General features: G+C 49.6%; 1 protein-coding gene across 1 annotated transcript in view; it reads left to right on the forward strand.

Annotated features, from left to right (window-relative positions):
• Positions 1-15,367, forward strand: part of Ryr1 (ryanodine receptor 1) — a 126,951-nt gene that overhangs the window by 10,374 nt on the left and 101,210 nt on the right. Inside the window, exons 8-22 of the mRNA XM_085841970.1 lie at positions 3,084-3,177; positions 3,628-3,702; positions 4,131-4,287; positions 4,444-4,608; positions 5,307-5,428; positions 5,744-5,939; positions 10,173-10,308; positions 10,389-10,484; positions 10,566-10,684; positions 10,822-10,955; positions 11,553-11,794; positions 12,257-12,449; positions 13,307-13,523; positions 14,616-14,720; positions 14,903-15,006. Coding sequence (XP_085698096.1) covers positions 3,084-3,177; positions 3,628-3,702; positions 4,131-4,287; positions 4,444-4,608; positions 5,307-5,428; positions 5,744-5,939; positions 10,173-10,308; positions 10,389-10,484; positions 10,566-10,684; positions 10,822-10,955; positions 11,553-11,794; positions 12,257-12,449; positions 13,307-13,523; positions 14,616-14,720; positions 14,903-15,006 — 2,155 coding nt within the window. The remainder of the gene's footprint in view (positions 1-3,083; positions 3,178-3,627; positions 3,703-4,130; positions 4,288-4,443; positions 4,609-5,306; positions 5,429-5,743; positions 5,940-10,172; positions 10,309-10,388; positions 10,485-10,565; positions 10,685-10,821; positions 10,956-11,552; positions 11,795-12,256; positions 12,450-13,306; positions 13,524-14,615; positions 14,721-14,902; positions 15,007-15,367) is intronic.

Consider the following 15,367-nt stretch of genomic DNA (forward strand, 5'->3'; position numbering starts at 1 on the left):
CCGCATGGAGAAAACTCCTGGCTGACATGTCATCACCCTTGCCTCTGTGTTTGCGGCAACCCACCCAAGAATGCCTGCCCAGGGGCTCAGCTTTGGATCATATCTAGGTGCACAATCGCAGCTCCTAGCTGACCCATCGTCACACCTTGGCTAAAAACTAGAAAACCCCCTGGTGTGCGGTTTCCCCGGCCCCACCCCTTGGGACTGGTGAACAGGCTTGGGAGCAGCATCTAATAACCCTGCCTTTATGTATTTTTAATCTGGTCTAATCTGGCCCAGATCGCAGAAAACTCAGATCCACAGCTTCAAAACCCTCTGGCTCCAGCTCTCAGACCTGAAGTCTAGACCTCAGATCCTAACCCAGGACCCAGCTCAGACCTCAGACTTTATCCTACCAGCCTTCGACTCTCAAAACTTTTGACTTAAAGTGTGTGTGTGTGTGTGTGTGTGTGTGTGTGTGTGTGTAGCGTGCACATGCATGTAAAGGTCAGAGGGTAGGGTACGGGGTCAGTTCTTTTCTTTCACTGTAGGCTGTGAGGACTTAGCTCAGGTTACTGGGTTTGGTGTTGGGTGCTGTTACCTGCTAAGCCACCTGCCTGGCTCCAGACTCTCAATTTTTAATCACAACACTCCAAAAACAAACTCAAAATCCCAGAACTCATAAAAAAGCAAAGCAAAAGCAAAACAAAACAAAGCAAAACAAAACAACCCGCCTCCCAAATAACTAAGCAACCAAACCCCAGAAAACAAGGCTGGAGAGATGGCTCTGCAGTCAGGGGCACAGGCTGCTCTTCCCAGGTGACCCAGATTTGATTCCCAACTCCCACAGGGCAGCTCACAGCCTTCTGTAACTTCAGTCCCAAGGGATCCAACACCATCTTCTGGTCTCTGTGGATGCCAGGTCCATAAGCAGTGCAAGATACTCGTGCAGGCAAAACACACACACAAGCACACACACACACACAGATACCCATATACACATACAAATGCACACATACACAAATACACATGCACACATACACAAGCACACAAACACACACACATACAAACACACACAGATACACACACATAGATACACATATATACACATACATGCTACACACAGATACACACTAAGGCCGTAGGGACCAGGGAGATAGCTCAGTTGGTAAGATTTTTGCTGTGGAACGACAGGGAAATGAGAAATGTGCACCCATGTTTTTTTTTTTTTTTTTTTTTTTTTTTTTTTTTTTTTTTTTTTTGGTTTTTCGAGACAGGGTTTTTCTGTGTAAACCTGGCTGTCCTGGAACTCACTCTGTAGACCAGGCTGGCCTCGAACTCAGAAATCCGCCTGCCTCTGCCTCCCAAGTGCTGGGATTAAAGGCGTGCGCCACCACGCCCGGCTCTGCACCTATGTTTTTAAAAAGATAGGTTTAAGCCTAGTGGTGGTGGCGCAGGCCTTTAATCCCATCAGTTGGAAAGCAGAGGCAGGCGGATCTCTGAGTTTGAGGCTAGCCTGGTCTACAGAAAGAGTTCCAGCCAGGCTTGTTGCACAGAGAAATCCTGTCCTGAAATAAACAAAACAAATCAAAAGCCAGGCGCAGTGTCACGAACTTGGGGCTTCCTGGACAACCAGTTGAGCTGGGTCAGGGAGCTCCAAGCTCAGTGAGAAACCTGTCCCCTGGGTTCAATGCTCCCCAAAGTAAAGTGAAGAATGCTTGCGGACATACCCAGTGCTGACCTCTGACCTCCACATGCATGTGCACACATATGCACGAGCACCTGCATACATAACTACACACATGTGCACATACAAACATGTACACATATGTACACAGAAAGCCCCAGATGAACAAAGGGAAAGCCCCCACAAAATCCCACATGTAAACTTCCCCAAAAACAAACCAAGGAAAAAAACCAAAACAAAGGCACCCACCAAAAATTCCAATCTTAGATCTTATAGTAAGACTCCAGAAAATAACCCTATGCTTTGACTCCAACCTCGGGGTTTTAAACCAGAACCAAAATGAGAATTAAGCCACTGATACCCAAGCTTTGAATTTCAGACCCATCAATTTCTAAAAAACTCTACTATATATTACATATTATAATATATATAACATAACATACATTATATAACTATATGTAATATATTAATTAACTGATTAATAATATATAATATATATTTTATGTTATATACAATATATTATATGTTATATATTTATATACTACATGTTATATAATATATAATACATACTTTATAATAAAAATATGTGTAATATATGATACAATATATAATGCACTTTTATGTGTATGGCTGTTTTGCCTGTGTGTATGTTTGTGCACCATGTGGTGCCTGGTGCCTGCAGAGGCCAGAAGGTCATGTTGGATCCCCTGGAGCTGGAGTTGTAGACAGACAGTTCTGAGCTGCTTCGGGGGTGCTAGGCACAGGACTGTCATATCCTCTGCAATGGCAGCAAGTGCTCTTAGTTGCTGCGTCACCTCTCCAGTCCCCTCATCACTTAACTACAAAGCTCGGGTCTTTCCAACCTTATACTTCCGAGATCAGCCTCAAACTCAGACCACAACCCAGGACCTTGGCCTCATATGTCAGCCTAAGATTCCCTCAAACTAACACTCAGTATTGAAGTTCTACCTGACAGTTCTAGCCCCAGAGCCAACCATCGCACCTCTAAACCCAAACCCCAGGCCTCAGAACACGGACCCCAACTGCAGGGAACACTGGCCCCACAGACCCCAACTGCAGGGAGCACTAGCCCCGCGGGAGCACTGGCCCCAACCCCTGACTGAATAATCTGACCCCAATCTCAAAGCTCCAGAGAACCCTGTGTCACGGAGCCCAAGTCCCCTGACCTTATTCTGTCATATCCAGATCCCTACGGGGTGGTCTCCAACCTCAAATCCCAAACCTCACATCCTCCCTTTCCAGTCCTTAGACACGGCCTAGATCACAGACCACCAACTCCCCAGGCCTGCCCTAACCTTCCCCAGAGGAGATATGCGACCCCTCGACTCCACACTGACATCCAGGTCTTCCTGGGGTTCTTGCCTCACAGCAACCACCTCTCCTTGATCTTCCTCAGGCTTTGTGACTGGAGGCCATGTCCTGTGCCTCTTTCATGGACATATGGATGAATGTCTGACCATTTCCCCTTCTGACAGTGATGATCAACGCAGGTCTGGGCTTGGGACAAGGAGACCTGGGGTCTAGGGGTATTGGGGGGGGAGGAAGATTGGTTGGGATTTTGTGCTGTTTAGCTTTCTATTACTGTGACAAAATGCCCAAGAAAGTCAACTTTGTCAAAGAAAAGGCTATTTTGGCTCATGGTTTCAGTCCATGATTGCTTGGCCCTGTTACTTTAGGTGGGTAGCACAGTATATGGCAGGGGCTGTTTCTACCTTATGACATTGGGCCAAGGTTCTACTATTGCAGTGATATAACCTCTTTCCAGTAGGCACCCTCCCAAAGGTTCTACCACTCCCCAATAGTCCTAGAGGATGCAATAGTGCTAGAGACTAGGGACCAAGCCTTCCATGCATGGGCTTTTTGTGTATATCTCAGACCCTCTGGACAGGGCTAGGGACTGGAGTCTGCACTCTTAACCTTGTTCTCTCCCATATCCCCAGACTTGTCTACTACGAGGGAGGGCCCGTGTGCACTCATGCCCGCTCCCTATGGAGGCTAGAGCCGCTGAGAATCAGGTGCGGTGGGGCAAGGCTGGGGAGAGGTTGGGGACTACTCTGAAGCCTGGGAGGGGAGAAAGGGTCTTGAAGGAGTTATGAAGAAGATACTGGAAGGTTTGGAGGGGGCAACCTAGAGGGGCTGAGGGAGATGTAGGTCCTCAGGGGTCCTGGAGCCCTAGAGGAAAAGCCCTTGGGAGAGGTGGGAGGTTCCTGCGGAGCCGGCGCCCTGGAGATATCTGGGAGCGCTGCAGAATGTTCAGGGACTTGCAAGAGGACCAGAGCTGCTGAGCAAGGAGGAGGGGGGCTCTAAGAAAGATTTAGGGGTCACACGGAAGATCTAGGGAACCCTAGAAGAGAGATTGGCTGAGCAATTGCAAGCCAAGACTATGACCTTAATGGCTACTAGGGAGGGGTCTCCTGATTCTCCTCACTCTCACTGTCCATAGCTGGAGTGGAAGCCATCTCCGCTGGGGCCAGCCACTAAGAATCAGACATGTGACCACAGGGAGGTACCTTGGGCTCACTGAGGACCAAGGCCTTGTGGTGGTTGATGCCAGCAAGGCCCACACCAAGGCCACTTCCTTTTGCTTCCGAATCTCCAAGGTCAGTGTGTGTGTGTGTGTGTGTGTAGGGGGGGGTGCCCTTGCTCACCTGCAGCCCTGGCTTCCCTCTAGCCTCCTAGCTATTAGCTAGGATCTTGCTTGGGGTTTCCCATGATGCCAGGCCAAAAAGGCTGACCTCTGTCCCTTGTCCCTGTAGGAGAAGCTGGATGTGGCCCCCAAGAGAGATGTGGAGGGCATGGGTCCCCCTGAGATCAAGTATGGAGAGTCGCTCTGCTTTGTACAGCATGTGGCCTCAGGCCTGTGGCTCACCTATGCTGCCCCAGACCCTAAGGCCCTGAGGCTTGGGGTACTCAAGAAGAAGGTAGGTTCCTGGAAGGGGTGTGTGTGTGTGTGAACAGGGCTAGTGATGGGCCATGCTGTTCATCACCCAGCTTATTGGCAACTTTATAATGAGACTAGGGTAGACAGTGGAAAAAAAAAGAGGTGTATATGTGTCGTGTATGTGTGTGTGTGTGTGTGTGTGTGTGTGTGTGTGTGTGTGTGTGTGAAGAGAGAGAGAAGCAGGGATATAGACACACAGAAATTGAAAATTAGAGAGCCATACACACAGAGAGAAATAAATAAGGGTTAGGAAAATGGCTCAGTGGATGGAGGCGCTTGCTGCCAAGCCCGCGGCCTTGACTTTGATCCCTAGAACCTGTGCGGTAGATGGAGAGGCCTGGCCTCTGCAGGTCATCTCGGCTGCACAAACCCGCGTCCAGTCCCACAAGACTCTTCCAAACAATAGCAGGCTGAAAACAATACTCGTAAAGTATTGGCAGGGCTTGGTGGGTCACACCAATAACTCTAGCACTCGAGAAGCAGAGGGAGGACTGTGAGTTCGAAGTCAGCCTGGACTACATAGTGAACCCCTATTTCAAAAGACCCCAGAGAAAAAGCACCGGGTCTGTAGTTCAGCGTGGGACCTGCGTAGCATGCATGAAGCCCTAGGATCCATCCCCGTCACCCTAGAAAGCAGGTGGCCACCGTTCCTGACCCCTCTGTTGTCTGCACACCCAGGCCATGCTGCACCAGGAAGGCCACATGGATGATGCGTTGTCACTGACGCGATGCCAGCAGGAGGAGTCCCAGGCTGCCCGGATGATATACAGCACTGCCGGCCTGTACAACCAGTTCATAAAGTAAGCCCGCCCGCACATGTTCCTAGCCACGCATGCGCCTGACAAGCCCTCCTCAGACACTTCTGACATCCTTTGACTTCTGATTTAGACATGCATGACCTTCGACCTCACGTTCGCGACCATCACCTAAGTTTCACACCAGCACCCAAACCCTTGCTTGGCCCTCTCTAGTCCCGTTTCCTTCCATGCCTGCTACACACAGGGGCCAAGGCCTTTCTATTTCCCTGCCCTCCCCCGACCCCTCCCGTGGGAACTCTGTGGGAGTCCAGCACAGTGGTGGTTCCCAACCCCTCCTGAGCACTGTGGTCCCCACAGGGGTCTCGATAGCTTCAGCGGGAAGCCACGGGGCTCGGGGCCACCGGCTGGGTCAGCACTGCCCATCGAGGGCGTCATCCTGAGCCTACAGGACCTCATCGGCTACTTCGAGCCGCCTTCGGAGGAGCTGCAGCACGAGGAGAAGCAGACCAAGCTGCGCAGCCTGCGCAACCGACAGAGCCTCTTCCAGGAGGAGGTAAAGCTGCGACGTGAAGGGTGGGATTTTGGAGGGGGCGGAGTCAGGGGAGGAGCGCGAGAGAGGGCAGGGCCTGTTAGGAAACTGAAGGACCCCGCCTCAAGGAGCGGGGTGGGCAGTTTGATGGGCGGGGCATGGAGGGTAGGCGGGATTAAGGAGACTTGGGGTGGAGCCGTGTGAACATTTGGTCAAGTCAGAGGCTCCTAATGATAGATAGGGCTTCTGGGTTGGAGTCTGGGATCTGGCCTTTTCAGGTGAGAAGGGCAGTATCGGAGTGGGGTGTAGGGATACAGTAATAGAGGCTGATCTTGGCACATCTGGGAGGATATTATAGGGAGGACCTCAACTGGGCAGAGGTATTAGTCATCTTTTAGGAGAACAAGAAGGGAGGAGGTGAAGGGAAGAGGTGTGGGGTGCTCGGCTCTGCCAGATTAGAAGGACCCGAGAGGGGTGGAACAAGAGGTCCGGGACTCTGCTGCCCTGTCAGTGGTGGGGAATGTGTTTACACTAAGGCATAGCTTCCTTTCCTGATGAGCAAGAAAGAGCATAGTAACAATAATAAAACTACCGACAGGGTGGGATTAAGACGCTTAGATATAGTGAGTCAGGTAAGTCAGTACAGATAAGTGGGTACAGGAAGAGACCTTGTCTCACACACGCGCACACAAAAAAGGTGGAGGCTGGAGCGATGGCTCTGTGGTTAAGAATGTATTGCTGTATCGGAGGACTCGGGTTCAGTTTCCAAGTACCCGTATCTGGTGGCTCACAAACACCTAAACTCCAGCTCTAGGGGTGCCTTTGGCCTCCACAGGAACCCACACTCACACACACAAACCCCCTCACACACATATGTTTAAAAATAGTAACGTAAAGCTTAAATAAATAAATAAATAAATAAATAGGATGGCTGAACTTGAAGCACGTCTTTGATCCTAGTACTTGGAAGGCAGGAGCAGGAGGCAGGAGGATAGGATCCCTGTAAGTTCAAGGCCCAGCCTGGTGGATATAGGAATTTTCAGGCCAGCCAAGGCTACAAACTGAGACAAAACCTAAAACCAAGAAGCCAAATAACAAAGACGACCCCCAGAAGTTGACCTTTGGCCTCCAGAGGCACAAGAATGCACACCTGTGCATGAACAAATACATAACGCACACATTGTCTCAAAATGTAAAAATAGGAATGACTTTCAGGGATCATCCGGAACTCTTTTGTTTGTTTGTTTGGTTGGTTGTCTTTGTGATACAGGGTTTCTTTATGTAGTCCTGGCTGTCCTGGCACTCTGTAGACCAGGCTGGCCTCCAGCTCACAGAGATCCACCTCTGGAACGTTGAGATTAAAGGACCGTGCAGCTATTACTCCCAGCTTGATGCTTTTTTTTTTTTTTTTTTTAATTTCTGTGAGACCCTGTCTGTCTGTCAGTCAGTCTGTCTGACTGTTTCTTTCCTGCTCCTTCTTTGTTTAGTGATGTATTTTTTTTGTTTTTTGAGACAAGGTTTCTCTGTATAGTCCCGGCTGTCCTGGAACTCACTCTGTAGACCAGGCTGGCCTCTCGAACTCAAGAGATTCGCCTGCCTCTGCCTCCCAAGTACTGGGATTAAATGTGTGTGCCACCAACCTTGGTTTTCCCTCACTATGTAGCTCCCTCTGGAATTCTTAAGTGCAGGAAGGAAATACATGCAGATAGGTTTCATTCAGGCATTAATATAATGCAATTTGTTGTAAATTTGATATTCATTAATAAAACAGTATATTATAAATAAGTTTCTTTATATAGAAACATGCATAAGGCAAGGCTCTGCACTAACTCATTGATGAAATATTGTGTCCAGAGCAGAGCACTGTAGCTCATGCTGATAGGTCCCAACTATTTGGAAGGTCAAGTAAGAAGGTCTTTTGAGCCCAGGAGTTTGGGGCTAACCTGGGTCACACAACAAATATACTTCTTTCCCATCTACCTTCCTGTCCCCTGTCCTCTCCTCTTCTCCCACCCTCTCCCCCTCTCCCTCTTATCCTTGGCTGGCCATGAACTTGCAGTAGGGAAGGCTGACCTGTTCCTTGTGTTCTCACCTCCCAGGAATTGCAAGTGTATGCTCATGTTCACTTTATGGGTGCTGGGGAACAAACTCGCGACTTCATATGTGCTAAACAAATATTACCAACTGAGCTACATCTCCAGCCATGATACCATCTTTATATATATATATATGTGTGTGTGTGTGTATATATATATGTATATATGTGTGTGTGTGTATATATATGTGTGTGTGTGTGTATAGATATATAGATATATAGATGTATAGATGTAGATAGATAGATAGATAGATAGATAGATAGATAGATAGATAGATAGATATAGATATTATGGGCTAGCCTGGGCCCATTTGTTTTGTGCCTACACATATGTCTGTGTGAGGTGTCATGAGACCTGGAACTGGAGTTACAGACAGTTGTAAGCTGCCATGTGTGTGCTGGGGATTGAACCAGGGTCCTCTGGAAGAGCAGCCAGTGCTCTCTTAACCACTGAGCCATCTTTTCAGACTCTCTAGTCCCTAGAAATAAAAAATTTTAAGGCAGGGTGGTGGCACACCAGAATTTGGAAGGTCGAGGTAGGAGGATTTCCACAAGTTCAAATCCAGTCTGCCCTATGTAGTAAGTACTAAGTCTAGCCTGGTCTACACAACAAGATCCTGTTTTTAAAAAGCATAGTAAGTCAGGTATGGAGGCTTACACCTATAATACAAGCACTTGGGAACTGGGACATGAGGGTTGTTACCAATTCCAGGACTGGCCTTCTTTCAAATAAACAAGCAAAACCATACTTATCCAGACATTTGCAGAAACACCCTGTAGTTTTGCTGTGATTTGTGTAGTAAATGGCTCAATAGTTGGTAATTCACCATTCATGTGATTTTACAGAGTTACTGTGAAGAGTGAGAACTGGTTGTATATGCTTTACACACATTCTCTACGAGTGTTAGGATTCACACAATAAAAGGGCAGGAGAGGATGCTCAAAGTGCATGAGAAACTGAGTTAGATTCTCAGAACCCACCATGTAAAAATGTCAGGCATGCTGGGAAACACTTGGAGTCCCAGCAGTGGGGAGGCAGAGATAGGCAGATCCCCAAGGCTTAACAGCCAGCCAGTGTACCTAAGTGGTAGACTCTAGGCCAATGAGAAACTCATCTCAAAGGAGATAGAAGTTCTGTGACCTCCATATGCACACATCAGTGCATATATGTGCATGCCCATCTGCATACACACACATGCATAAAATACTCAGAATAGGGGCTGGAGCGATGGCTCAGCGGTTCAGAGCACTTGCTGCTCTCTCAGAGGACTTGGTTTCAGTTCCTTGCATCTACAGAGCAGATTACGACTGTCTACAGCTCCAGTTTTAGGGGATCCAACTTCCTCCTTTGACTTCTGCAGCCACTAGGCATCAAAATGTCCCACTCACGTTCCTGCAGGCAAACTACTTGTGGTATATATGTGTATGTATGTGTGTGTGTGTGTGTGTGTGTGTGTGTGTGTGTGTGTTTGTAATCAGAATAGTTAGGCGTGTTGGCACACACATTTAACATAAGAATTCTGGAGGCAGAGGTTAAGTATATCTCTATGAGTTTAAAACCAGCTTGGTCTACAGCCAGCCAAGGCTACATAGTGAGACAATAAGAGGAAAAAAAAAACATTAAAATGTCAGAGGGGAGAGGGTGAAAGTAGATCTCTTATTATTTTTTAAAAGACTTATTTATTTTATGTATGTGAGTACACTGCAGCTGTCTTCAGACACACCAGAAGAGGGCATCAGATCTCATTACAGATGGTTGTGAGCCACCACGTGGATGCTGGGAATTGAACTCAGCACCTCTGGAAGACCAGTCAGTGCTCTTAACCACTGAGCCATCTCTCCAGCCCCCTCTTATTTATTATTAAATGGTAAAAGTGAACTGCTCCAAGTGTGCCCAGGAGTGAGGTGCCTGGAAATGAGTAAAATGGAGAGAAAACGGCAGATCACCGAGGCACAAATTCAGCCTCATGTTAGCAAGGACATAGTCTAATGGAGGCTGAGGCAAAGAGCACATGAGCAGGTCAAGGAGAGGAAGGCAATACGCCTGGAGACACAGAGCCAAAGAAGCTCGGTGACCTCTGGGGACACAGCCATTACCTAGGAAATCTAGCGAAGGCTAGACCCGAGACTCCTGCTGTAAAACCTTCATTTCTTCGCCCCAGGGGATGCTCACCCTGGTCCTGAATTGCATTGACCGCCTCAACGTCTACACCACCGCTGCCCACTTTGCCGAGTTTGCAGGGGAGGAGGCAGCTGAGTCTTGGAAAGAGATTGTGAACCTGCTCTATGAACTTCTAGGTAAGGGGACCCAGAGCTAACTTCCCCGAGGGCACCCAGATGCCCTATCCTAATAGATCTGACTCTCGTGCCCCCTGCAGCCTCTCTGATCCGTGGCAATCGCACCAACTGTGCGCTCTTCTCCACAAACTTGGATTGGCTGGTCAGCAAGCTGGATCGTCTGGAGGCCTCATCTGGTAGGAGAACCCTGGATGGGGGATGGGAAGGTTGTGGGGGAAAGGCCATTCCACCTCACCTCTCCTCTGGGCACCCGGCAGGCATCCTGGAGGTGTTGTACTGTGTCCTGATTGAGAGTCCTGAGGTACTGAACATCATCCAGGAGAACCACATCAAGTCTATCATCTCCCTCTTAGACAAGCATGGGCGGAATCACAAGGTTGGCCCTGCATCCCTGACCCCTCCCCAGATCCCAGACCCACCTGCCGCTGCCTCGAATGTGCTAGGATTAAAGGCGTGTGCAACCACGCCTGGCTAACCTCAGGCTGCCCCTTGACCTCTGAACTTGACTTCCAGGTCCTGGATGTGCTGTGCTCACTCTGTGTGTGCAATGGTGTGGCTGTCCGCTCCAACCAGGACCTCATCACCGAGAACTTGCTCCCGGGCCGAGAACTTCTGCTGCAGACAAACCTCATCAACTATGTCACCAGGTGTGGCTCTTAACCCCAACCTGGAACCCAGCATGACCTCAGGCTCAGAGCCTCTCAATCCTCCCCGTGACCCAGGGACTTCAACCCAAGGAATGTCTCTTTCCCATCTCCTTGTCCAGGAGAGCCCCTTGTCCCCTGGCTCATGCTTGGTCCCTTATTCTTTCTTCTCTCTGGGTCTTGGTTTTGCCTCTGTCTCTTCCTTCTTTCTGTGTTTCCTCTTTCTCTTTGCCTGTTTCTGTCTGTTTCTCTTCCAGTTCCTTCTTCCTGGCTATCTCTCATCCTTTCTCTTTATCTCTTCAAAAGAATGTTTTATGTATGTGTGCATGCGTGTGTATATCTGTGTATTACTTGCCAGCCTGATGCCCATAGAGAATAGGAGATCAGATTCCCTGAAACTGGAGTTACAGTTGGACATGAGCCTCCAACTGAGTGCTGAGAATCGAACCCAGGTCCTCTGCAAGAGTAGCCAGTGTCCTTACCCTCTGAGCCACCTCTCCAGCCCCTCTCTCTTTACCTTTTGATGTCTGTGTGTCTCTCTGTCTTTCCTTCCTCTCTCTGGCTCTCCTCTCCATCTCTCCTGTCCTGTTTCCCCTGCAGCATCCGTCCCAACATCTTTGTGGGCCGAGCAGAGGGCTCCACGCAGTATGGCAAATGGTACTTTGAGGTGATGGTGGATGAGGTGGCTCCATTTCTGACAGCTCAGGCCACCCACCTGAGGGTGGGCTGGGCCCTCAGCGAGGGCTACAGCCCCTACCCCGGAGGCGGCGAGGGCTGGGGCGGCAATGGGGTCGGCGATGACCTCTATTCTTACGGCTTTGATGGGCTGCATCTTTGGACAGGTATCTATACCCTTCCAGGGAACTCTCACCCCTGACCATTGACCCCAAAGTCCCCAAGATTCTGACAGCACACCTTAGGGTTTAAGAATCCTGACTCCCAGAAGAAGCGAGCTGTTGACCCCTTACCTCTCATCTGACCCTAGCTGTAGAACTTTCGGAATCTTGAACTTCACCTGTTTCCTCATACCCTACGAGGGTGATCCCAGAAGACTGCCCAAATGTTATGACCTCTGACCTTTGATTTATGATCTCAGAGTTCTCAGAATTCAAGCTCTATGAAGATCAATATCTTACTGTATATGTCCCAGGAACCTTAATTTTAGGATAACCCATGGGAACCTTTGCTCACACAGACTCTAATATTGGGCCTCTACAGGATGTCTTAATAGCCACAACTTGTGGCAATACTATTGCTTTTGTGGGACCTTTGACCTTTGACCCTTTTCTGGTGACTTGTTGTAGGGCATGTGGCACGCCCAGTGACTTCTCCGGGACAACACCTCTTGGCCCCGGAGGATGTGGTCAGCTGCTGCCTGGACCTCAGCGTCCCATCCATCTCCTTTCGTATCAATGGCTGCCCTGTGCAGGGTGTCTTTGAATCCTTCAACCTCGATGGGCTCTTCTTCCCTGTCGTGAGCTTCTCGGCTGGTATCAAGTGAGGGCCCATCCCTGTCCCACTGTCTGTCCCCAATCAGAAGCCATACCCCTAGAGGGCAGGGAAAGAGAAGCCTGCTTTACAACTGATTGGTGGCCAGTTGTGGTCACACGAAGGGCTATGTGACCTCAGTGTGTGACCCTCGTGGTCTCTGATTCCTATGTCTGTCCAGGGAACTCCAAGTAACTCTAGAATTTCACGATGACTTTATAATGACTCCAGACTCTCACAGAGATGTCTCAATGGCTCAAGACCATTCCAATGACCTGCAGTGACCCCAGACTCTTTCAACGACTTTAGCATTTGATAGTGATCTAAGATCAGGTTCGACACCCCAGTGGTCCCAGAGTCCCCGTGATGGTCTAACGAGCTCAGACTTGCCCAGTGACCCCCTGTCACCTGTGTACTCCACGTCCTTTCTGAGCACTCTCAACCCTATGAATTCCCGCTCCATGGAAATCTTGCTTATTTTTTAATGATCGTAGAGTTGAAGTGACTCCTAAATGACTTTTGTGGTAGTAGGGAGGCAGAGCCAAGGCTGCTTGGGATCCTCATAGTCCCCTAGAAGAGTGGTTCTTAAACCTGCATAATGCTGTGGCCCTGCAATACAGCTCCTCGTGTTATCCTGACCCCCCCCCCCAGCTGTAAAATTATTTTTGTTGCTACTTCAAAAATGTAATTTTGCTACTATTCAGAATTGTAATGTATTTTCTAATGGGTCACGTGACCCCCCCAAAGGCTGTTGTGACCCACAGGTTGAGAAGTAAAGCCTTAGAACATTGCACTGACCCCAGAGTTGCTCACATATCCCCCACTAACTGAAAGCTCTTGCCTTCATCCCCGCTCTCCTCCTCCAGAGTGCGCTTTCTCCTTGGTGGCCGCCATGGTGAATTTAAGTTCTTGCCCCCACCTGGCTATGCTCCATGCCATGAAGCTGTGCTCCCTCGGGAGCGACTCCATCTCCAACCCATCAAAGAGTATCGCAGGGAGGGGCCTCGGGGACCCCACCTGGTGGGCCCCAGTCGCTGCCTCTCACATCTGGACTTTGTACCTTGTCCTGTGGACACCATCCAGGTACCACCAGCTTTTGCAAGGGTTTTCTTTCTTCTAAAAATTTAAAGAAAAATTGTCTTGGCTTCTATTGCTATGAGAAAACACTGACTGAAAGCAGCTTGGGGAGAAAAGGGTTTATTGCAGCTTGTATTTCTACATCAGAGTCCATCAGTAAGGGAAGTCAGTGCAGGGCTTCCAGCAAGGAATTTAGAGACTGGGGGCGTGGCTCAGTGGTAGAGCCCCTGCCTAGAATCCCCCAGTGAGGGGCTGGGGGTGTGGCTCAGTAGTAGATCCCCTGCCTAGAATCCCCCAGTGAGAGACTGGGGGTGTGGCTCAGTGGTAGAGCTCCTGCCTAGAATTCCCCAGTGAGGGGCTGGGGGCATGGCTCAGTAGTAGAGCCCCTGCCTAGAATCCCCCAGTGAGAGACTTGGGGTGTGACTCAGTGGTAGAGCTCCTGCCTAGAATCCCCCAGTGAGGGGCTGGGGGCGTGGCTCAGTAGTAGAGCCCCTGCCTAGAATTCCCCAGTGAGAGACTGGGGGTGTGACTCAGTGATAGAGCCCCTGCCTAGAATCCTCCAGTGAGGGACTGGGGGCGTGGCTCAGTGGTAGAGCCCCTGCCTGGAATCCCCCAATGAAGGGCTCAGGGCATGGCTCAGTAGCATATGGCAATTGCCTGATGTGTATGAAGCTCTGGGTTCCAGTCTCACAGTGTGTGTAGAACTCTTAGTCAGATTCATATCACCCCCTTTATAAAGCGATGAAGGACAGAATTCAACTGCTGGTTCAGCCAGTGGGTTTTTTTTCTGAACAGTTTTCTGGATCTGGCTCTAGCTCTGGTTGGATGGGGCTGGAAGCTCAATGAGAAATAGCCTAAACTGTGTTCAAGGGCTTCCCAGTCCACAGGGACACATGGATCTGTCTGTCCCCAGGTGCTCCTTAATTTTAATGATACTGGACATTGCCTTTCTAGTTAAGGCAAGGGGTGGGAACAGGGCTTTGGAGCATCACTGCCGGGATAGGAGACTATCCAGGACTCCTTCGTTATTGGAAAAAGAGGTCACAGTGGAGGTGCAATAGTATCTCAGAGATCTCACAAGTGTCCCTGTACCCCCAGATCGTCTTGCCCCCCCACCTGGAGCGGATTCGGGAGAAGCTGGCAGAGAACATTCATGAACTCTGGGCACTGACTCGCATTGAGCAAGGATGGACCTATGGTCCGGTGAGCCTAGACCCTGGAGGGAGGAGCAGGAATGGTAGGGAGGACCGGTACCTGGGGACTTCAGGGAAGCAAGAAATCTTTGGACTGCAAATGGCAGAATAGGTGGGAGATCAGTGGGTCACCATATATGGGTAAGGGGGGGCTGAAGGGGAACCCAGACACTGACTCTGGTGTTTCTCTAGGTTCGGGATGACAACAAGAGGCTGCACCCATGTCTTGTGAATTTCCACAGCTTGCCAGAACCTGAGCGGAATTACAACTTGCAGATGTCAGGGGAGACACTCAAGTGAGAGGCTCAGGGGAGCAGGGAGTGGGTACAACTGACAGTCAGGGGGAGGCAGAGGAGAGAGAAGAGCAGAGACTGGGAGAAGAGAAGCCAGAGGGGCTCATGGTGGCTTGGAGTAGTGTGCTTGCCCGGGATCCACCAGTGAGGGGCTAGGGTGTGGCTCAGTGCTCTTTTAACACACAGTGTCCTGGACTCTGTCTCCAGTATAGCTGGGGAGCTGAGTTTAGAGTCCAGGTCCCATAGAACAAACCACACATGGGGATGGAGAGATGGCTCAGGGGTTAAGAGCACTGGCTGCTATTCCAGAAATCCCCAGTTCAATTCCCAGCATCCACATGGTGACTCACAACCATCCGTAAAT

This window comes from Mus caroli, unplaced genomic scaffold (assembly GCF_978045245.1).
Source record: "Mus caroli unplaced genomic scaffold, Mus_caroli_1 scaffold_8, whole genome shotgun sequence".
Lineage (NCBI taxonomy): Eukaryota > Metazoa > Chordata > Mammalia > Rodentia > Muridae > Mus > Mus caroli.